This window comes from Podarcis erhardii (assembly GCF_964252035.2).
Source record: "Podarcis erhardii genome assembly, chromosome: 2".
NCBI classification, from domain to species: Eukaryota; Metazoa; Chordata; class Lepidosauria; order Squamata; family Lacertidae; genus Podarcis; species Podarcis erhardii.
The window spans coordinates 71203126-71227794 of NC_138498.1; the positions used below are offsets into that span (position 1 = coordinate 71203126).

At 42.6% G+C, this 24669-nt stretch overlaps 2 protein-coding genes and 1 long non-coding RNA gene across 5 annotated transcripts in view; 1 reads left to right on the forward strand and 2 right to left on the reverse strand.

Moving 5' to 3' along the window:
* Positions 1-9458, reverse strand: part of RNF123 (ring finger protein 123) — an 88138-nt gene extending 78680 nt beyond the window's left edge. The window contains exons 1-4 of one of the 3 annotated variants that reach the window (XM_081851199.1): positions 9339-9458; positions 4532-4649; positions 2351-2435; positions 564-643 (exon numbers count right to left, since the gene is read on the reverse strand). In XM_081851199.1, the coding sequence (XP_081707325.1) occupies positions 564-643; positions 2351-2435; positions 4532-4613 (247 nt within the window). In that variant the 5' untranslated portion in view covers positions 4614-4649; positions 9339-9458. Of the gene's footprint in view, positions 1-563; positions 644-2350; positions 2436-4531; positions 4650-8683; positions 8869-8955; positions 9026-9338 lie in introns of those variants that run through there. The other 2 variants (XM_081851200.1, XM_081851201.1) reach the window with 2 other exon arrangements.
* A 143-nt stretch (positions 9459-9601) lies between these two features.
* Positions 9602-12117, forward strand: LOC309335938. The gene is made up of 2 exons (XR_014153813.1): positions 9602-9738; positions 11999-12117. It is a non-coding gene; the product is annotated as an uncharacterized lncRNA (long non-coding RNA).
* A 7272-nt stretch (positions 12118-19389) lies between these two features.
* Positions 19390-23464, reverse strand: LOC309335985 (epidermal differentiation-specific protein-like). The gene is made up of 2 exons (XM_081851351.1): positions 23398-23464; positions 19390-20962 (listed from the first exon to the last, which is right to left on the reverse strand). The coding sequence occupies exon 2, from the start codon at positions 20870-20872 to the stop codon at positions 19880-19882; it is 993 nt and encodes a 330-aa protein (XP_081707477.1). The 5' UTR covers positions 20873-20962; positions 23398-23464; the 3' UTR covers positions 19390-19879.
* Positions 23465-24669: the final 1205 nt, after the last annotated feature.

Below are 24669 nucleotides of genomic sequence, written 5' to 3' on the forward strand. Positions count from 1 at the left end.
ATTATGTTTATCTGATAAAACTTAATAAAAATACATTTTTTAAGAAAAAAAGACCACCAAGAAGGGAACTAGGTTTAAGTGGAAAGTCCCCATAATATGCTATTCTGCTTTCTCTTACGGCAATTGCAAAATGAGCAGACACCAGAGGCATCGGCCCCGGTGCAATGTCATGATATCACACATGCAAGGTCACAAGGAGCCAGGGAATGGAGCCAAACATGGTGGCAGCACAGCCTCTGTCCTCCCCTTCCCTCTGCCATGCAAGGTAAAGATGGGGGAAGCCACTCCCAGCTAGTGGCGGTAGCAGCAGCAGCAACCAATGACCACTGAGCTATGCCATGCTTGGCTCCAGTATAGGCTGCTTCTCCCGTCCCTTCCCCATACGGCAGGAGGAGGAGGAGCCACCACAGGCCACTGAAGCTGCACTGCACCTGGCTCTATGTTCAACCTCCTCCTCCTGCTGAACACTGGGGGCCCGGCCCCCTCAAAAAACAAACAATGGGGGCACAAAGTCGCTCGGCCCCTTGGAGCTGACACTTATGGCAGACATTGTATCTATTTACCTTGACCATCTTCTGAGACAGCATCTTCTGCCAGCAATCGTTCTACGTGTTCTTGTAGGTTTTGAAAGGAGAGGTGCTTTCTAGGAATAAAATGAAGTATCCTTCAACAGTTTTTATATAATCTCTCCCCATGGAGAGACTCACATGAATTGTTAACCAGAGTTTCTTCACTACTTCAGCACGATCCTCCATAAACTATTTATTTAATAAAGCTACATGGTATGTTTAATAGATAAAATAGCCCAGGGACACAACTACTTGAAAGGACCAGAAACTAAAATATTAGACAAATAAAAATAGCTTCTATAGAGAAAATGACGTCATGGATTCTCAGAGACACACTCTGGTGTTCACCAACATGAACAAATTAATTATTTTGCAACTCTTTCCTTCTACTGTGAATTTTGAACACAACGCTATAGAGTATTCAAATTCCAACTGCCAAGATTCTTTATGGCTTCCTATTGGACTGCTGTAGTGAAGCAGGCATGCACAATTTGTGACTAGGATGAATAAAACCCACCAGCCAGGGCCTGTGTCCTTTCAGCTTCTTAACACTGCTATGTTTTTACAGTTCCAGGCAGACAGAAAAAAGAGAGCTGCTGTTGGCTGCCACACGTGGCTGGTGGTTTGCATTAGTTTGGTGGATCACCATGCGTTGAGGCTTATGCAGCAGAACCCCTAAATCCAACAGGAGCTATGAATTAATCTAAGCTCCCCTTTTCAGCTTTTAAAGAATAAACCAAAGGAACTTAATGCTGAAAGTTTTGACACCCCCCCACCCCCCAAAAAAGGTAGAATGATGAATTGGCGCATTCCAACAGTACACTGGGAAAGCTGTGGCAAAGCAACAAGAAACAACTCTATTCCTCTTCCTCCTGGTAACTGCTACTCATCAGAAGGAAAAAGGGATGAAGGTTATTTTTAGTAGCACTGACAACTCAGTTGTGAGTTCAGAAGCTAAGTATATAGTGGGCGGAATTTGACCCCAGCAGATCTTTAAATACAAACATACAACAGGCGTTCTTCCAGAGCAACATTCACATGAGAGGTCTCAATACGAGGATTCCAATGTGTACAAGAAAATGCAATTAGAGGACTTTGCTAAAGGCCTTGTTTTGTGATTTCTTATTTGATTCAGGAGGATTATACATAACTGGCAAGGAACAAGTGTAAAGCAATTTTTAAAATCACAATCACACTAAAGAAATTAAAAAATAATCAAAGAAAGCTAACATCATCATTTCACATGAGAAGTACTTGAAACTAGTTTTCATAATATAAACATAACATATTGAGACACATTCATTTAAATTAATAGTGGACATGCGTCAGTCATTTTTAAGTGTTTAATAATCTAACAGTGTAATCCTAACCATGTCTACTCAGAAGCAAGTCAAATTGAATTCAATAAGACTTTCTCCCAGGTAAGTGAAGTTACAACTACAGCATTAAATATTTCTTAAATAGTGTACAGATGTTTAAAGACATTCAGCTTTCATCATTATTTGCCATTTGTAAGTGCCATTTAGCCAGATTTACAGAAATTATCATTTAGATCAGTAATTGCCACACCCCTGGCCTCTCATACATACCTTCAAAACTAAGGCATGCAAGTTCTACTGTCTGAAAGGCCCATTAGCTTTATACTACATAAACACTTCAACAGTAAAATGAAACTTTTGTCTCATCTAGGGTCAGCATTCAGCTGTGTTCCTAAGCAGTACCATTAAAGTAACACCACAATACAACTTTGCTTGCTCTTCAGTGAATCAGAAGTCCAGTACCTATATGCAGCAGTAGGCTGAGTTCCATCAGCAATGGGAAAGATGCGATGCAGATAATCATTCAGGAGTTTGCTGTTCACTATCCCTATGAGAATGAGTAAAAAGTCAAGTCAGCAAGGAACAACCAGGTATTACCTCCAATATACCAATTTTACTTCTACAAGTGAGACAAGATGAACTTAGGCAGCCCTGTTTCATTTATTTATTTCATTTACAGCCTGTCTTTCTTCCATAGAACTCAAAGCAGTTTGCATGAGGTTCCCAGGAGGCCGCCCATCCAGACAGAGCTAGCTTCCGTAAGGCAGCTAAATCATATGACTTCAGCCTATGCTGTTGCCTGTATAGCTAATACTATATCATAGTACTTAATCAGCAAAAATATGGAGATTAATAAATCAGTTTTGATAAGATCATCTCATAAATCACTTAAAATGTTTACTTGAAAGATGACCCCAGTGAATTCAGTGAGACTTACTCCCAAGTGTACACAGAATTTCAGCCAATGCCGCTAAGGCTATATCTCTATCAAATGTTTTTCCTTTAAGAGACCAACTAAGTTTGTTCTTGGTATAAGCTTTCGTGTGCATGCACACTTCTTGCACATGAAAGCTTATACCAAGAACAAACTTAGTTGGTCTCTAAGATGCTACTGGACATTTTTTTTTAATTTTTATATATATTTTGACTGCGTCAGACCAACACAGCTACCTACCTAAATGTTTTTCCATATGTCTTAGTATATACAGCAAATAGAGGATACAGCATGCCTCTTATAAAGAGTGTTGTTTCTAGCTGAGACTCTACTTCCAGGTTTTTTCATAGCAAAGTTACTAAATTTACTCCTGAAGGATTCAAATAGTGTGTTAATGTGTCTCTTGCCCCTCATTGTTGCCATGCTGCTATTTGAATGTTTGCACATTCTCTTGAGTTACTTGGCAGGAGGAGCTACAGCATGTTGCTTGAAATGACAGATCAATTTGGCCTGTCCTTGTTATCTCTCCTTGTCCCTCTGCTTCTCTTTGCACAGTCATAATGCAAATGTGCAGAGACCAGCTTACAGACAATGAAGGACAAGCCAAATAAACAATAAACCAAAAGAGCTGCACAGAAGGATTTTGTTATGCTCTAAGTTTCCTTAGCACTTTCTTTAACAGCTACAACTTAGCATTACACATGTGAGCATGGGATTCATAACAGTCCCTTTTAAAATTACCAGTACCAAGTAGCTGTTCTGTTCAAGAGCCTATATCAGTAGGAACCTTGGTCTATGATAAAATGCATTCACAAATGATTATGCTGATCTATGATAACAATCTTTTCAAACCAGAACACCTGTTAACTGCAAGTGAGGGTAGATTTGCATTAAGTTAAACCTTTTCCCACCAGGTGAATTCTGCAATTACTTTGAGTCAGAGGGCCACATTCATCCAAGTGTTGTGATTTATTTATTGCATCCCAGCACTTCAGACCTAATTTCTGTCTGCAAAGGAAATGTCCATTTACAGGTGAGCTTTGAATCCAAATTGCGCAACAGGCTGTCACCATCAATCAGCAACCCCCATTTGCCAAGGCACAACTGACAGGCTCCAGATGGTTCCTTTGCAGCCACATCTTTACCTATTCCAAACCTGACATTGCATATGATGACAGTTGGGGGGGGGGGGGTAGGAGAGCATGGTTTCAGGTTCCCCATTCCTGACTTAACCAAAACCATCTTCTCCATCTGTGTGAATTAAAAACTAACAGATAAAATAAGACAGATAAAACACCCTTTATCCCAGTTTGAAATTCCATCCATGCTTTCCCCTGCCTCTCATAGGGCAACACTGTTTTACATCAGATGACAAGCAAACCCTTTTCAACTAGGCCAACACTTGGCCTTAAACAATGCATCAGATATTTAATAGCATTGTGCCAGGGACAAGTCTGGAGTGCTATGAAAGGTGAAACACCAAATACATGTTAATTCCTTTAAGCAGATTTAGCTTTGCCATTAGCTTGCACAACTGAGCTAAGACCCAAAAAAAGTATCTGCCAATGAAGTAGCAAACTTGAATAGGTGGCAACTTTGTTTGCACAGCTAAGGTGCTGAAAACAGTGAATCTCTCTCCTAATTAGTTGCTGACAAGACTTGTAAAAACAGCCTCCTCTTCCCCCAGTCATCCACAACAGTATTCCTACCTGCAACCTTGGACTTCTCAGGCTCTGTGCTCAATCTATAGTTCTTTCGAGAAAATGTTGTTCCAGAAGCTCTTGATGTCATAATTCAGGTCAACTTGAATGGCCACTAATCTCAAAGCTGAAATAGGGGGGAAATTGACCAATTAGAAATGAAAACACTTGCAACAAAGAAGGATGCAACTCTTCACAAAACTGGAAGAAAGTAGCAAGGTAACTATACACATTTTTTTGTATTTGCCCTGCTTCTAAATGTGTACATACTCTGGCATAAAACTCACTGCCTCTAATAATATACTATAAATTTGTTAAGAAAACAAGTACAAAAACCCCAAGGCGTTTTACTGTCTGCAGCATGAATACTGGAGCGCATCTAGGTTAATATGCAGAAAATTTTGCCTCATAAACTTAAAATGATTTCATTTAAGAAAAGCTAGAAAAGAAGATCTGCATTTTTCCTAGTCATAACGGAAAACTAGCAAAACAAGAGCCAAAAATGTTCACTGAAGACTGACATACATAAAGAGAATGAATAGTTTAATGTATCTAAAGTTATGGTTTTAAAATGAGGGAATGCACAGGATAGGGATCCTCTGGGTGGGTCTAGTTAGGCCTAGCAGGGGTCCTAATACAGCCTCCTGGACCATTTCCCCCATACCACACATAAGTTGGGAGGCAGGTAAAGGTATGGCTTTTACACTGAAGCATGTTTCAAAGAGGTTTCAACATAAACCACCTGGAAATGCACTTCAAAAACAATGTCTCTTAGCACTCATCAGTACTTTGAAGTGTGTATCCATGCGGTTTCTACGGAAAGCGCTTTGAAGCACACTTCAAGGATGTTAACTGTTGTCCCCAAAGTTGAAGTCTTTGCATGGATGTCTGTCTGCTGGCGGTTCTTGGTCTACTGGACAGAAAAGTTTCCCCACCCCTGATATAGTTAAAAAACAAAGAAAGGGAGTGGGGAAGCCATCTGAACAGCAATAAATATCTATTGGCAAACACATCCCCGTTTTTAATGTAACAATCCACATCCACAAAAAAAGTTAATGCCTATATAGCCAAACAACTCTCAGGAGAGTTATATGACTAGTGTTCTGTTTTACGGGAGACTTGTGTTTGTCAATAATTGTTTCATTACTCTCTAGAGTTCAAAGTAATGGTTGCAACAGCAGCTGTAGGCTTTCTATCTATATAAACAGAGCATGATAGTCAGAACAAGACTCATATTTGTTTGCCTTAAAACAGAAACACAATGTATAATGATGTTATACAAAGACTGTGTAAGAACATGCAGTACAGTAGAATTCCTAAAGGTTTTCTGTTAATCAAACATGCATCCAAAAGATAACCTGTTGCTCTCCAGATGCTTTCAACTACAATTCTCATTATCCCTGACCATCGGCCATGCAGGGTAGGAGTGGTAGGAGTTGGAACTTAACAACATTTGGAAGGCCACAGGCCCTCCATCCATGTTGCTCCTGTATTAATTGATATGTTGCTTATATGCCAAAATGCCTTCTAAGTGGCTTATAACCTATCCTTTCCCTTTCCATGTATATTTTCTATTCCCATGAAGAACTGCCTTAGTATATCATATGTGGTCAGCTTTTTTTCAGCCTGCAATTTTCAATCTTTTTTTTTCCCCAGGTTCATTTCATCTACTACAAACTGAAGCAAATATTAAGGAACTTATTTTATATATCACTAGACACTGTTTTATCCACAAACAAAGACTATATACAACATCCGGTCACTGTCAGTCCCATAATATGCAGCAAGTCTATATCCTGAATCCCCAAACACTGGGCCATCATGTCTATCTGTTCTACATCCACATTAGCAGGAACATGTTCTTCCTTCCGAATAATATGAAAACATCAATTTACAATTCAGGATTACCTTTCACACTTCAACACAAAAAGTAACCTTGGCAACAGCAGCAAATACAGCTGACAGGCTAGATGGCAAGCATGGAGAGTATATAGTAAGACTGGCAGAATTGTTTTCATTTACACTATGAAGCAGTTTAGTTTTATAGTGGATGAATTTTATTAGAATTTGTTTAATTTAGTGAGGAATTATCTCTAAAAATCCAAAGGCTGTAAGTGCACCTGCATTATGAATGAGTTTTTTAAACAATACAAGAACTTCACAAATAAAATGGCAAACAATACTAAACGACCTTCCCATGCATCTGTTTTTGTTTGTTGTCTCAAAGTCAAAACAAACCAACTTCCGTGTATCTCATCTACCTGGTCACCTGAAGATAACCTTAGGCAACCAAATAAGTGGTTATTTTCAAGGCTACATTACAGGGTTTTGCAATAATCTTGATCTTAGAGACCTGACACTGAAAGTATACACAGATATTTCTTCCACTAGAAATAACAGAAAATGGTAGACATCTTTATGAACACTACATCTATGAAAGCAGAGATGGTCCTAGTTGCCAAGGACCTTCCCAGCACAATCCTACCCAGGCTTATTCAGAAGCAAATCTCAGTTCTGCTCGCCATATCTTTAAAAGCATATGGTGGAGCTGGAAAAGGTACAGAAAAAGGCAACCAAAGAAATCAGTGAGTTGGAGCAACTCCCCTACAAGGAAATATTGCAATCAAGAGGAAGCATGACAGAGGTATATAAAATTATGCAAGCTGTAGAGAAAGGAGGTAGAGTTAAGTTTCCCCCATCTTTCACAACACCATAACCTGGGGTCATCTAATGAAGGTGAACAGTGGGTGATTTAGGACAGACAAAAGGAAGCACTTATTCACTTAGCACATGGAATTTACTGCCACAAGATGTGGTGACTACCACCAATTTAAATGGCTTTGAAAGGGAAGCACACAAATCCATGGAGGACAAGGCCATCAGTGGCCATGTTACCTCCAAGATCAAGAAGCAGCATGCTTCTGAATACCAGTTGTTCGGTGAACAACAGCAAAAAGGAGCTGTTACTCTCATGTTCTGTTTGTGGACTTTTCTGAGCATCTGGTTGGCTGCTGAGGAAAACAAGATGCAGGGCCAGATAGGCCTTTAGTCTGACCTTTTCTTATGTTTACTAAGTTCAGGTGGTCTTACTCCCAAAGAAGCATGCATAGGACTGCGGCCTGAGCCCTTCATGAGTTATATAAAACTGTCATTTGAAGGGTACAATCTGAATACAGTGCTACCTCGGGTTACATATGCTTCAGGTTACATAGGCTTCAGGTTACAGACTCCGCTAACCCAGAAATATTACCTCGGGTTAAGAACTTTGCTCCAGCGGTGCGGTGGCAGCGGGAGGCCCCATTAGCTAAAGTGGTGCTTCAGGTTAAGAACAGTTTCAGGTTAAGAATGGACCTCCGGAACGAATTAAGTACTTAACCCGAGGTACCACTGTAAACAGATGTTATTACTTTATATTAATTTTAATCCTACAATTATCTTGATTGCTGGAATATTTTGACTATCAGATTAACCATGTGACAATATGACAACCATTTATTTGCAAAAGGATTACACCATAAATGGGGCAAAGGAAACTATGCAGATCTCAGCTTTGCTTCTAAGCAACAAATGTAGCCGAAAATCCATATGCGAATCCACTCCATATTACATTTAGAGTTTAGCACAAGGATCTGAAACAGTGCTAGTTTCTCCACAGAATACAATGCTGCAATAACTCTGGTCTTCAAGAGTTGTGAAAGCCTTGGAGCTATTTCTACACTGCATGGTAATTATTACTTCTAGTTTTCCACTTCTAATTTTTAAACCACCATGCACTACAACATCTGGATCACTGTCTGGCACCGCTGCAGCAGCTTCTACTGTTGCATATTCAAAGGTTTATTAAGAAAATTATTTAATGATCTGATCCCATGCACACTTACTTGTGAGAAAAGTCCAGTGAACTAAAGAGTGCTTACTTCAGAGTAAACCTAGCATAGGATAAGGCAGCAAAGATGCAAACCCTGAGCCTAGCACAATCAGGCTGCAGTCCCATAACACTCACCTGTGAGTATACCTCATTTAAATCAATGTGATTTATTTCTCTGTAAGTGTATATAGGCTGGCGCTATGGTGACCACAGACTGCGCTGTCTGCTCAGAAAGACTCCCAGGTTAAGCAATGTGTGCATAGGATTACAGGCTAGAACTCAGTGGGGTTTACGTTTGAGGCGGTTCGCTGAAGCTCCCACTGACAACCTCCTCCACGTAACTGAGGTTCCCCACGACACATCCGAGGTGAGAGTGGCTCCCTCCCTCCCTCCCTCCGCATTCCTTTGGCGGAAACTTGAAATCAAACTGCTTCCCCCCAGCCACCAGGGCTCCTCCGAGGTGGTGTCAGCGCTGCGCAGAGGGACGGTGCCGGGGACGGCAGGGAGGCGCGCAAAGGCGGGAGAAAAGGGGCACGGAAGATGCGCGCGCGGCGGCTGGAGGCACCTGGCGGCAGCCGCTCCCTGCCTGGAAAAGGCCTCCCGACGAACCCACGCCAAGGGCAGCGAGACCCGGCCAAGGACCGGCGCTGACCGCCGAGAGCTTCCCCGCGCGGCTGGAGGCTGCGAGGAGCGCCTTCCCTCAGCCCCGGGCGGAGCCGACGAGGCAGCCTGCAGCTCTTCTCGGGTCGGAGAGGAGCGGGCAGTTCGGCGCCGCGGCACTCTGCCCAAGCGGCTGACCCGGGCCTAGTCGCGGCCGCCGAGCCAGGCCTCTCGCAGGCGCCCCCCTTGGGCCCTCGCGCCCACCCCGGCCGGGGGCTCCCCGACCCCCGGGGCCCCGGCGAGACCCCTCCGCTCCTGCCTGCCTCTCTTGCCGCCGCTTTGACTCACCGCCGCCACCCCACGCCTGGCTCGCCCAGCCCCGGCAGCGGCTCCTCACAACATCCGCCCTGCTACGGAGCGTCGGCAGGGACATGCAAAGCGGAGGGTTCAACCGCAGCAGGAGAATTGGGGCGGATCTCGCGCCGCCTGTGCCGGCGCCGCCCCCGAGAGCAGGCGGCGGCAGGCTGCTCTCTCCGCTCCCTGGGACTGTGGGACTGACTCTTGTTCAAATTCAGACATGCACCCTCTCGTGTGCCCCTGCTTGTCTCTGCCTCCCGCGCTCTCCCTCGCTGCCCCGCAGAGTTTCTGATATTCCGAGCGCATACCCGCCGCTTCAGCTCCACCAGACTCCAACTGGGGTTTCCTGTTAATGACCGGTCCCCTCCCGCCCTTGGGTTTTACATGACAAGTACGTTTTATATTCCGCCCTTCTTCCGTAGGGTGCTTCCACATAAGGTCACCATACTGTAAACAGCTCGTTCACAAATCGCAAGCAAGATGTGGACGACAATTCTCGCTTAGAATTGTAGAGTTGGAGTGGGGGGAGCACAAGGATCATCTAGACCAGCGTTTCCCAACCTTTGGTCTCCAGCTATTTTCGGACTACAATTCCCAGCTTCCCTGACCACTGGTCTTGCTAGCTAGGGATGATGGGAGTTGTAGTCCGAAAACAGCTGGGGACCGAAGGTTGGGCAACACTGATCTAGATCAGGTATAGGCAAACTCGGTCCTCCAGATGTTTTGGGACTACAACTCCCATCATTCCTAGCTAACAGGAGCAGTGATCAGGGATGATGGGAGTTGTAGTCCCAAAACATCTGGAGGGCTGAGTTTGCCTATGCCTGATCTAGTCCAACCCCCTGCAATGCTGGAATAATTTACCAGACGTGGGGCTCGGACCCATGACCCTGAGATTAATTTTTACCATTTTCCCTCCAAAAATCAGATGAAATGATGGGGGCATGGGGATAGGCAAGTGCCAATCCTACTATAAACATCGATCTGGAAGCACCCTTAAGTACATTTTATATTCCAGCTTTCTTCAGTCATTGTGGAAGAAAGTACTATGGATTCCCAGCATCCGGGCATTAGTCAGACCCAAACATGTTGGTGGTTGCATCATGTGCCCTCAAATCTCCTTCACTAAAAAGGCAGTTTTCAATTAATTCGTTAGGAGGAGGACCTCACCTCAGTGGTATAGCATATGTTTTGCATACAGAAAGTCTGAAATTCAATCCCCAGGATCTCTATGTAAACTAGAAGAGACCAAATCCTGGAGAGATGCTGTCCATCACTGTGGATTTTTTAAATTTAAATTTTATTTTACAGCTTTATTAACCTTATCACATAAGCTATCAAAGCAGCATACAATAAGATAAAACAAGACTCTAATAAAAATAAACAATTTCTACAATTGTACATTTAATATCCCATAAAATGATTGTGTTACACTTCAGGAAAAGACATCAGTAGCATCTAAATATCAAGATGCTAGGCAACTGTCTAATTTCAGCTGGTAATGGATTTCTGTTTACAGTGGTACCTCGGGTTACATATGCTTCAGGTTACAGACTCCGCTAACCCAGAAATATTACCTCAGGTTAAGAACTTTGCTTCAGGATAAGAACAGAAATTGTGCAGCGGCAGCAGGAGGCCCCATTAGCTAAAGTGGTGCTTCAGGTTAAGAACAGTTTCAGGTTATGAACAGACCTCCAGAACGAATTAAGTTCTTAACCTGAGGTACCACTGTATTTATATATCAAGTTAGATAGATCAGTGGTCTGACTGTATGAGGCAGCTTCCTATGTTCACTAGCCTGTCAGTCCGTGGTATTGGTGATCCCTTTAGGGAGGGTCCAGAGCTCTAGTGACATTCCCACAGCCCCCCCCCTTGCAGAATTACCACTTGAGAATGCCACCAGCTAGCTACCATGTATGTAAAGTAAGTCTTGAAACCTGTGGCATTAGTTCTGGTTAAATGTGGTTAGAATTCAGCTGCTTGAGAAATACATCTGCAAAGCCAATAATGGCTCATTCAATTTATAGGATAGTCACCTAAGTTCTACGATACCCAATGCCCTCCAGATGTTGTTGGACTACAGCCTTGTCTCAGCTTGTGTTAGCAATGATCAAGGAGGATGGGAGCTGTCCAGCAATGTCTGGAGGGAATTGCAGAAGGATAAATCCATGCATTACTATGCAGAATGGTATTAAATAGACTAATGGGCTTCAGCAGAAGATGCCTTCCGAGTTCTTAACAGAGTCACTTCAGCTTTTGGCTCTGGAGCTTTAAAAATGTATGCCCCTTTGGCTTTCCTTCTGATTTTATTAGACTCCCCCACCAGGTTGCTGTTGTACTCTGTACTGTACTGTACTGTACTGTACTGTACTGTACTGTATGGAAACATCTAATTGCGGAATGAGATATAATCTCAACAGGAATAATATAAAAAAGGATCATGGCCTGTGAGCTGCCTTTTGGCACCTTTCCAAATCTCTCCCTATTAGTTTGTCTAATTTTTCCTAAGAAGTTGGAAGTTGATTTGTGTGTAGAAACACCCACACACCCACACCAAGTTGTTCTATTGCACTGGCCACATACATATATAATTAGTAAATAAAGGACTTTATTTCTGAACTGCAATTCACTTTAATGTTTCTTGCTTGCAGATGCCACCTGTCCTGCAATCCTGTTCAAAGCTCTCTGCCATTGAGGAGTAAGTTTGTGATCTCCATCTTGGTATTTCTCCACCATTTTGAGCCCTTATAAAGCCTGCAACACTCTCTTAGCAATGCTTTGGCTTTCTATATTTGTTGTTACAACCACCCTTACTCACTCACTCAATTTTTGATGGCCCTGGCCTATACACATGTGTATGAGTGGATTATGTTTGTGTAGAACATCATACATTGTTTGCTACATGGGGTTTTTTTTAGGGCAACTTTTATTGATACATTAAAACTATGTGTATTTTATGCTCTATGTAAACTGAATGTTTTGACAAATAAGCAGTGTGTGTGTGTGTGTGCGTGTGTGCGTGTAATAATGACGTATGAGGTCCTAATCATATACTACAATTATTAGAGAATGTGATGTTTGTATAGATTAACCTACATATTTAAATAAAAAAATTCCTTCCAGTAGCACCTTAGAGACCAACTATGTTTGTTACTGGTATGAGCTTTCATGTGCATGCACACTTCTTCAGATACCGTGCATGCTCATGAAAGCTCATACCAATAACAAACTTATTTGGTCTCTAAGGTGCTACTGGGAGGATTTTTTTATTTTGTTTCGACTACGGCAGACCAACACAACTACCTACCAGTAACTACATATTTAAAAACACACTAAAAATTGTCCATGTCTAATTTACAACCTCAGGGGCCACAGAAGATCCATCGCCAATCCTTATTTTGCTGAAATAATACACTGTTATAACAGTAAGAAGATTGCAATTAAATTTATCTCAGCCAAGGACAAGGCGAAATGAATTGAACTCTGCTTTCTCATTTTTCTGTTATGCTCTGTACTACATAAAAAACAAAGCTGTAATATCTTAGATACTATACTCTGCTCTTGCATCTAACATTGCATTCATGCAAATATCAGGCATAGTCTCATTTACTAATAAGATTCATTTGATTTAAATGATGTTACAGAAACAAATTGTATTTTGAAGGGAGGTTTTAAAAGATCATAATAATACATGGTATATATTGGCAGGCAGAATCTAGCTTTAAGAAACTTGGGTAGAATATAAAAGTTATTGTCTGTCTGAATACTGGATTGAGCAAAGTGGACTAGTTTGAATTAAATGTAAAAAGTGTGAGGCTGTAATGCTATACATAATTAAATGGCAGGAAGCCTCATTAAACGCAGTGAGAGTTACTTCTGAGTATAGGACTGCACTGTGAGTCATCTAATTATCTCATAACCTCTTGATGAGGGATGTGAAAGATGTAGCCATCTAAACATTGCTGGACTACAACTCTCATCATTCCTGATCACTGCCAAACCTGGCTGGGGCTGATGGGCGTTGGTATTCAGAAACACCTGGAGGACCACATGTCACCCCCCCCCCCGTTCTTCATCATGCATCCCTGTCACCCCCTTCTTGCTGGCATTCTGTGAGCCATTTCTGAAAAGTATAATCATATACGTATAGTGTTGTTGATAAGCAGCAGTCCCGTGCACAGCGGAATGATGAGGAGTACGTGCACATACTCTAAATTTCTTTATTTACACTTCAAAGCTGGTATATTACAGAAAAACATCTTGCCTCTGCCGGAGCAGAGAAAACATCCTCTCTCCTCTAAAGCACGGAGAGAAAAACACACACTGAACTGCAAAGAACAGTGAAAAACAGGAAACCAGTGTACGTCACATCCAGTCTCCCTTTCCCGTGGGAAAACCCAACAGTACAGACTGTGGAATGTAAATATTGTCTTGTGACAAGCACTTTGCTGCACAGTGAAGAGAGCAGAAACCAACATCCTCCCCCTTTCTGTGAACATCACTGGGCAGCGTGTTCGTACAATATCAGTACAAACCCAACTTCTGCACATAGGTACAGTGTTGATCCCTTGATACAATCTTGGACAATACATCAGCAGGAATTTCATTACCTGGCATATAGGACACCGTTATGAGTCCCTTCTGAATACGTTCCCTAGCATGTTGCAACTTCAATTGCAAGTGCTTTGTGCTTTGCTTACAACCTTCAGAATTCAGCAAAGCCAAACATGCTTTGTTGTCCTGGTAAACCTGGATTGGACATTTGACAGGAATTTTCATGTCTTTGCACAATTGTAACAACCATTCACAATCTTTAAGTGAATAAGACAGTGCATTCAGTTCAGCTTCACAAGTACTTAAGCTAACTGTTGTTTGCTTCTTGCATGACCAATCAAATAGACCCTGATTGTACATATAGCAAACTCCAGACGTACTTTTCCTGTCTGTAGTGTCACTTCCAAAACTTGCATCTGCAAATATCTCAAGACCACCAGACTTCTGATTGTTAAATCTCAGTCTGTAATGCATAGTGCCTTTCAAATACCGCGCTATGCATTTCAGAGCTTTCCAATCCTTAACAGTAGGATTGTTGACTTGTCTGCTTAGCAAATTACAGCTAACAGCAATGTCTGGTCTTGAACATCTGGCAATGAAGTTTAGCTTGCCTAGCACACTTCTGTACAGTGTAGTGTCAGAAAATGCTTCTTCAGTGTCATCTACCTGATAACCTGTTATCATCGGTGTGTCTACAGGGTTAGCATCCATCAGGTTCAGTTTGCTTAACACATCAGCAATTTTCCGTGACTGGTGTACTAGAATGTTACCATCTTGATCTCTCTCTATTTCTAGAGATAGGTAGTTGTTTACCTCACCAAGATCTTTCATGTCAAAGTGCTCTTTCAGTTGAGCTAGGGCGTTATTGTACATTGTGACATCTTTCCAAAAGAATAAAAGATCATCAACATAAAACAAACAATACAGTTTCTTTTGCCCCTCCTCTTTGACAAATACACATGGATCAGCTTTCCCTTGTTTAAAACCTAGAGAAAACAATACTTCAGTGAGTTTTGTGTGCCAACACCGTGCACTTTGTTTGAGACCATAAAGGGACTTCTTCAGAGCACAAACAAATCCCTGTTTTACCTGTACGCCATCAGGTGGAAGCATATAAAGTGATTCATCTAGAGATCCGTACAGAAAAGCTGTATTCACATCATGGTGACTAATGTGTAGATTCTCCTCTGCAGCTAGCTTGAGCATAAGCCTAATGCTCTCATACCTCACTGTGGGTGAGTAGGTCTCATGATAGTCTTCACTTGGTACCTGTGCAAAACCTCTGGCTACCAATCTGGCTTTGTGTCTGACTATCTTGCCATTTTGATCAGCCTTCGCTTTGAAGACCCATTTGCTTCCAAGCAATTTCATTCCTGGAACTACTGGAACTAGGTCCCATGTTTTGTTCCTTTCCAAGGAATCAAGCTCAGCCTTCATTGCATTTAACCATGGCTCAGCTTCCTTTGAATCCAAATCCTGGATTTCTTGGAAACTTGAAGGTTCAAATACCTTCTTGGAGCTTTTAACAGCTGTTAGTGCTATCTTAGCAAACTCATCAGCAAATCTCTTTGGAGGTCTGCCTTTTGTGGCTCTCTGTGACCTGCGAATTAGCCTTAAGTCTTCAATACTCTCCTCTTCCTTCTTAGGAGAAAAGTGACCTATTGTGAACAATGGTTCCTCTAATTCTTGATCAGAGCTTTCAGAGGGTCGCATAGAGGCTTTCGCACTCTCGAAATCCTCTGAATCACCCGATTCAGTTTCAGACTCAGAATCAGAACCTTCATCAGTGGGTGTGGGTTGTTGTGGTTGCTTTTGACTATCCTCAGTCTCATCACTGTCATCAGGATAACATTGGAAAATTCCCACATTCTCCCCCCACTTGGCATTGTACTCGACACTTCTTGTGAGCTTAATTGCCTTTGAGTCAGTCATCATTATTCTGTAAGACCCTTTCTGATAACCTAGAAAGATACCATGCAATCCACGCTTGTCTAACTTGGAGTTTTGTGGTGAGTGAACCCACATGTCAGAACCAAAAATTTTCATGTGTTTGATGTATGGCTTCTTGCCAAACATCTTCTCATACGGGGTACAACCAATCGCTGAAGATAACCTGCGATTATAACTGTAAGTGAAACATGAGAGAGCTTCGGCCCAATAACTCTCTGGAAGATTGGCATCATGCAGCAAGGTTTTTAACCCTTGAAGCAATGTCTGATTTGCTCGTTCCGCAAGTCCATTCTGCCATGGCGAGCGAGGACTAGACAAATCATGTTGAATTCCTTTCTCAGTCAGAAAAGCTTCAAACTGCTGAGAAGTGAATTCTCCCCCGCGATCACTGAAAAGAGTCTTTACCTTCTTACCATGCACATTTTCCAACCAAGCACAGAATTCCTTGAACCTAGGAAAAGCCTCTGATTTCTGCTTGAGATTGTACACATAAATATACCTGGAAAATGCATCAATGAGAACCATGAAGTACCTGTTTCCTCCCAAAGAGGGCGCTAGTGGTCCAACCAAATCAGCATGAACAATTTGGTATGGTTCTGTAGCTTGCCTACTAGACACCTTACCTTTCGCAGCCATTTTCACCTTGTTTGCTGCGCATGCCTTGCACTTCATGTGGTACCTGCAGGGTTTAATAGTCATACCTTCAACCAAGGCAGGCATCTTAGATACTGCCTCAAAATGCAAATGACCAAATTTTCTATGAAAATCGTGAATACATTCTGCATGCAAACTTTTGTTAGTACCTGCAATGCAACAAGTGTCATCCTGCACAATATCATCATAATACAAAACATATAAACGATCAACATATTCAGCATACAATACATAATCATTTTTCTTTGTGATGATGCACCTTTTGTTCTTAAAGGAAACGTCAATATTCCGCTCATTCAGCTGTCCAACGCTGAGCAGATTATGTTTGGCATCCGGCACATAAAGCACATTCTGTATCGATAAGTCCAAACTGTGAAGAACAACAGTTCCGTAGCCTTTACTGGGGATTGCGTGGTCATCCGCCTGGTGAATCGCACCTTCCTGCGGTGTAAAAGACACAAACAGTCGCTTATCGTTGCACATGTGGTGGGTCGCTGCTGAATCAACCACGAAGAAAGATCTAGACGTCTTCTGGACCTCTGCAACTTTTGGAGTGAAGCGTGAGACCATTGCCTTGTGCTGCGTTGTCCTGGACACCGGACCTTTGCCTTTGCTCTGGCCTCTTCCACGCGATGAGCTTCCACTGCGCTGCTCTGTCTTGGCCCTGGGATATTTGCATTCCCTTTTCATATGGCCTAGACGTCCACATGAGTAGCATTTCACTGCCTTCAAAGCTTTGGCGCCATCTGGTGGTTCCACTGCACTATGGGATGACGTCTGTGAAGTCTCCCATTTGCCCATGCAGCTAGCACCCCGGCGATCTGCTTCATTGAGAATCACGGCAGTAACATAATCCACTGTCAGCTGAGCAGTAGGCTGTACAGCAATCTGAGTCGCAACAGACTCCCAACCTGAACCCAAAGATTGTAGTATCATGAAGGAATACACAGCCTCTGGAAAGTTGAGTCCTCTCTGTTGCAGCTCATGTCTCAGATTCTGCATCTCCATCAGATGTATACGCACATCTCCACCTTCAGCAAGAGCCATATTATGCAGCTTGTTAAAGTAAAACATAGTGGATCCAGCTTCTGTCCTCAAGTGAGCCTCTCTCAAAGCGTCCCAAATTTGTCTGGCTGAGGTCTTATCACGCAATAGACAGAGCTCTTCTGGGGATACTATCAATGTAAGAGTTCCCCTTGCTTTGGAATCTTTAGCTTCCCATGCATCTGTAACTGGAGCTGGGGGGGTGTCTGTAATAACTTCAAACAGACCCTCTTTCCGCAGAATAGCCTCTGCATAGAGAACCCAGTCCGCATAGTTATTCTTATTGAGCTTAGGAATTCCACAAGCATCCTGAAGGGCCATCATGACTCTGGCATTAGCCTTCTGCGTCATGTCTGCTGCTTTAAATCATGCTGCTTTATACAAGCTGCGTCTGTGCTGCTTCATTCCAAAGGCAAGTTCAAAACAGCCTCTGCCTGTGAGCCTGTGCCACTCTGCTTAACTGCAGCTGCTTCAAACCTCATTCCAAAGGCAAGTTCAAAAGGAAAGTTCTAAAGTGCTTTCTCTCTGCTGCCATAAATAGTGCTGCGTCATTATTTTCTGCAGCTGCTTTACTCCAAGAGCACTTTTAAAAGTTACTTTCGATTTCCCCGCATAGTAACTTTGCCCGGCAAACGGCTTTAAAAGATCAAAGTCCAGCCATAAAGCCATTAATTAGAAGCTGGCAGGCTGCCCGGAGCAGTAGCACATACCTCATCAATCATCTTGACGCGCAGAGCAGATTCCGTTCCGATCTGTCCCCCTGCATTCCGATCCTTTGCCGGCACTCCGATTCGACTTCTGGAGCCCATTCTTAAGATGACTGCGTTGTTCTGGGCCCATAACCAAATGTTGTTGATAAGCAGCAGTCCCGTGCACAGCGGAATGATGAGGAGTACGTGCACATACTCTAAATTTCTTTATTTACACTTCAAAGCTGGTATATTACAGAAAAACATCTTGCCTCTGCCGGAGCAGAGAAAACATCCTCTCTCCTCTAAAGCACGGAGAGAAAAACACACACTGAACTGCAAAGAACAGTGAAAAACAGGAAACCAGTGTACGTCACATCCAGTCTCCCTTTCCCGTGGGAAAACCCAACAGTACAGACTGTGGAATGTAAATATTGTCTTGTGACAAGCACTTCGCTGCACAGTGAAGAGAGCAGAAACCAACATCGTTGTACTGAGATATTCACCAGTCTGGTTTAATAAGCAGAAAAGCATCCAAACAGCAGCTGGAGTCTAATACATGATGCAAAAATACAATGAAACAAAATTGGCAGAAGCATGTTCTCCAGAGTGCTTAACTATAGCAGTTGAGGAGTTGCATATCTGCAACCATTCACCCTAGAAATCATTTTAAAAATCAGATATGACTTAAGAAGCATAAATAGAACTGCAGACCATACAGAGTCTGGTCTGGTCTGGTCTGGTCTGGTCTGGTGGAGGCTTAATTGAGCATGCAAGCTATTTATTACCAACCTGTGTCCTAACAGCTACTTTCTGTTGGATTCTCTCTGTCGGATGTCTTTTGTCAGTGAAGTGAGACTATTTTCTAGTTCATTGTACTAACTGTGGATTCCAGATTTCTTTGCTATATATTTTTATATGAATTACACAGTCCTCCTGTTATCAATTTGACCTTCAGTTCCTCTTCATCAGTCCCTCGAAACCAGCATGGCTTTCAGGAATTTCATCTGGTATAGTGTCTTTAATGTCTGCAGTAATAGCAGATCAAGGAACATGCAAAAAAATATTATTTAATAATTTTCCCTTGTTCTAGATGCCAAGTACTTATCTTTCCATGGAAGAAGAAATGCAGTTCTCTATTTTTTTTAAAAAAGGTAATGTTTTCTTTCCTAGGACAGGTTACGTTCAACCAATCACAATGAACTAACACACACACACACACACACACAATTTCCCCACTCAGTTACAAATATCTGCAAAATTAGAAGAGTGGGTTGGAAGTTTAAACTTCCATAAAAGTGCTGGGAAGGTGGGAAGCATACTGTAGACAATAAAATCCTAATTATTTTCTCTACATGCAAGTGGGTAAGGCAGGTGTGGCAGGGCAGAGGGAATGAACAGAGAAATGAGACAGTGAGAATAATGTCCCCATATATTCCGATATATTCAGTGCTGCTGTTAAAGTCTCAACACATTGCAATACTCCCCATTGTCCCGCCCCATCTCCCCATTTCTAGGTAATGGTCTTCCTCACAGGAAGGGAGAAATGCTCTTCTTGAATCTACAGCTGTTCAGTTCAAAATGAAAGTGGGTTGTTGGCTGGCATGGTCATTTTGCTTTTGGTGATTACTGGTCCTCTGCTTAATTTTTCACTAATTTCATGCTGTATTTGGTGGTGATGTTGCGTCCTGACACACTACGATACTGCCCATTTTCAGTCCTTGATTTACCATTATTGGTGATGATCAGCTCCACAGGAACAGAGGCCGTGACTACCTTCATGATCACCTGGATGTTCAATTCTGATTTTTTGGGGACCTTGGCTGGCATGGTCACCTCGACTTTGTTTACAGTAGTAACAGAGTCAATCTTTCCTTTTTCTACTGTCAGGTTGGTGCTCGGATCTATGCTTAAATTGAAACTCTCATTTATTTGAAGGTTAGGGACTGCTAATTTGAAGCTGTGGCTTGTGAATATTTCATAGGTTCGACTGCTGGTGGTGGTGAATGTCTGCTCTATTTCTGTGGTGTTGATACAATTTATCTCATCAATCATCACATCCCTCTCACTCTCCAAGTTCATGCGGTCCCATAAGATCCTGCTAGTGATAACAGGCCGGCCACTTTTAAGGGGATACACGTGGGAACACTTATCATGGAAATGATACAAAGGGCCATAGTTATCAAGCTTCGTTCCCTCTCGAGCTATATAGTACCAACCACCTCTCCTTGGATGTTCATAGAGGAGCCAGGCACCTTTCTGGACAATATGGGAAGACGCCTTGTCATTGAAATACCCATAACTTAGGTTGGTTTCCTCTTTTATCACTTTGCTTATCCCTTCATAGTTAGGGTGCTCATAAAGTGTGATCTGAGGATCTTCCAAGTCCTCAGTGACTAGTTGGATAGAAGAAATGTTATTACTTAACTGGATGTGCTTATGTTCACCTTCTTCATATGCAAAACCCACACCTTTATAGTTTGGATCCCGGAAGACCAGCCAAGGTTGTCCAATCACCTTAAGGGAGGAAATGCAGTCCCCAAAGTCTACAGAACGTAGGTCAGGAACACTGCGAGTGAATTCTTTCCTGAACCCCTCAAAGTCTTCCTCTTCATAAACAATAATTTTATTCATCTTTAGCTGTTTGGAGAGGGGCAAATGGGCAACTTTTCTGGATCTTTAGCAGGTCAAAGATTGAGAGGTTTTCCTCAACAGGGATTCAGTCTGCATGAGAGGAAAAACAGAGAAACACACCCTTAGAAGCACACGTAGCAGGATGTACACATTTGACAGATGAATAGGGGTATGTTATTATTTATTTATTGACAATATTTTTTACACACTTTTCAGGGCACCCTCACAACATGGCCTACAAGGCTCTAAAAAAGGGGCGGCTAACCTTTTCTAACCTGAGTCACACATTGTCAGCTATCCACCCCATGCCGGTGGTAGGTGTGCTCAAAATGAGTGTGGCTCACCTGCACACACCTCCCTCACAGACATTCAGATGGGCAGGTAAGTACAGAGAGATGCAGGAACATGGGGCTGCTTGCAAAGGTTTCCAAAAACCAGATGTTCAAAGAGCAGGGGGCTATTTGAAAGCCCTTTGTAAACAACAGCTGCTTTTTAAACCTCCAATGTTCAGAAGTTTAAGGAACAGCATGGGGCTGCTTGCAAAGGGCTTTCAAAGTACAAGACTTCAAGCATCAACTACTTGTCAAATTGGACCTGCCAGGTGTGGGGAGATTAAGATCCAACCCCCTCTGGCCAGAAAAGTTTCTCCAACCCTGCTGCAGACAATACTGAGCTAGATTGACCAATGAGTCTTGACTCAATGTAAGGCAACTTCCTATGTTCCTGTGGTTACTACGCTCTTATAAGCTTTCGGTGCCAACTGAAGGCCTATTCACTGCCCCAGATTGAATCTGTGGCTGTGTACGCATTACCATTTACTCCAGCTCTACTGCGCAGCCACCATTGGTGTTTGAAGCAGAGTACGCATGACATTAGCCACAATCCATATACATCCTGTAACTACTTGAGAAATACTGCTGTTTGGTGTGCTTTCCCTCAGAGTAGCTCCTATTTGGTTTTAAAATGTAAGCTGCAGTTAATCTGAGGTACACAATGGAGACATCTGATACACAAGCGCAGATGACAGCACATGCGCAGATGACAGCTTAACTGAATACTTTGGAGGGGTTTTGCAGATATGGGGACAAATCAGATAATATGCATTGGATGACAAAATCGCTGCCCCCTCTCTGGTGTGTACACCACCATAAAAATATGTCATGAAACGCTGGGGTGGGGAGAATGACATTTAACCCACTAATAGGTATTATTTGGCCTGTGCATTTGTTCATGCCTGCTTTATAGTTTTTCGAATTACAATTGGATCATGTTTTATTAGTATTGTACCCAGCTTTGGGATTAGTTTATAATAAAAAGTGGGAAACAGAGTTTATGTATGCAGGCACAGAGCACGCAGACATTCTTACACACACACAGGCAGTCAAAAACATGCACTCATACACACATGCAGGAACACCGCATATTCTCTCTCGTACACAGACAGTGTCCTGCTCTTCTGCCCCGTTATGGGGAAGAGAGAAGAAAAAACTTTCTTTTGCATTCTCGGAAGGGAAAGAGACAGCGTCCCACCCCACAAAGATGTCCTGTTGCCAGGTTAAAGGACTGCTTAAAGAATCAGTGGAGAAAAGCAGCTTCTGCGTATGCTGCAGTGGAGCCGAGTTCTCTCTTTCCCATAGGAATCAACACACATTTAGTTTTAATATTCTTTTGAAGGTCTTCATTTATGATCAGCCTGTTACGCTCCTACCTATACGAAGGGGTTTCCTAAAGAGTTGCTGAGACAGATGCATTTATTTCATAATTCGTTTCATAAAATTTATGAAAACAGCTTGGTTGTAAAAAAACAAAAAACCCTCAAAGTGGTTTACGGAATAGGAAAGCTACTTATCCCAATGGGTGGGAAATTGCAACATTACATCTCTCTACCTCAGTTTTTAGCTACCGGGTCATATTTTTGCCCATTACAATCTGTCTCTGCTCTGTTCTGTGCTACAGGCAGCCGAACCTTCTGACATTTCTGTAAACCAAGAGAAATACATGAGTCAAGTCTCATGTTTCTGCATTTCAAACAACCTAGAGCTTGACATGCATTCATGTAAGAGCATATATCCCAGGAAGAAGTGGGGAAAGTGAGAGATGTGGAGAAGAGTGGGAAGAGGGAAAGAGGCTAGAGAGGCAGGAAAGAGTATTGAAAAGATAAAATGGAGGGAAATGAAGGGAACAAGAGAATGGAGCTGAGGGAAGCTGAGGAAGAGAAAAGGAAGCAGACAGAGAAAGTAACCAGAGGATAGGTAGACAGAAAGATGAAAACAAAGAGGTGAAAAATAGAGGGAAAGGCAGCAGGAGGATGCTGTGCTCTGGCAGCTCCAACTGCAACTTGGCCTACAGCTGCCCCAGGACTTGTGCAGGTAACAGTAAAATTATCATCATCATCATCATTAACATCACTGGTATAGCCTTAATTAATAAAAGTAAAACATTTATGTGCACATAGAGATAAACTCCCCATCCCACACTTTCTTGGCAGCAAGCTACAAGCCTGTGCGAGAGATACTTGTACCCACCTTGTTAGGTGATCTGTACGAGCAGCCAGCCTTTCTCAGCAGCCTGGAGCTCTCAGGAGTCCTCCTGTTAGGTTTATATAAGGCGGGCATGTAATAAACATGGAACCAATTAGGATGTTGTAAGGATTGCCTCTGCCTATAAACATTGCAGCCAGTCTGAAGAATGCAAGTAAAGGAAGAATTTCAGCACAGCCCAACCCACAAGCTGTCAAGAGACAAATCCTGGAGCCAGAATTTGACCGATTTATGAATTCAGTTTTCTCGCCAATCTGTATGAAAACCAACATGTGTGCAGCTCCATTTGCTTTCAGACAGAGGCCGATACATTTTTAAGTGCTGCTCACAGGCAGATTTTTTGCTCTGTTCCTCATCAGTGAGAGAAAGAAAGAAAGAAAGAAAGAAAGAAAGAAAGAAAGAAAGAAAGATTCCATCCTTCTAATTTCACTTACAGTTGAGGATAACTGGGGAAGAAAAAGAACAGTATTGAGCTTACCATATTTGGCTCTTGATGGACAGAGTTAGCTGAGGGTTAAGTCAGGAGGCAACCTAAGCCTGGGGGGCCAGATGCGGCCCAATCGCCTTCTAAATCCAGCCCATGGACGGTCCGGGAATCAGTGTGTTTGTACACGAGTAGAATGTGTGCTTTTATTTATCATGCATCTCTGGGTTATTTGTGAGACATAGGAATTCATTCATCCCCCCCCCCGGCAATATAGTCCAGCCCACCACATGGTCTGAAGGACGGTGGATGGGCCCACGGCTGAAAAAGGTTGCTGATCCCTGGGTTAAATCATCACTCTGCTGTTGCTTCCTTCCCACTGCCCTCTGACGAAGTGGGAATTTCTAGGTACACACTGCAGCTCAGCCTTTGCCAAACTGGTGCCCACTAGATGTTTTTGACTGCAACTCCCAGCAGCCCCAGCAAGCATGGACTTGCTGGAGTCGAAAAACATCTGGAGGGCAACAATTTGCCGTCCACAATAAAAGCAGGAAAAAGAAAATGAGGAAAATGACAGTAGCTGGTTACATACTTAGTATACATGCCAGAAGCAATGAAGCTAGCTGCACAATTCTGCCAGCCAAAAACGTTTTGTCAACACGTGAGGACAATCCTTTCCTGGACCGATTGTGCTTCTGCTTCCAACCCATGTGGATTCTATAAATTGTCGGCATTTCTCTCTCACACATAGCTACAGGCTATTTATTTATTTATATTTCTGCATTCATGTCCCATTATTCTTCCAATTAACATACATGGTTCTTGACCATCCC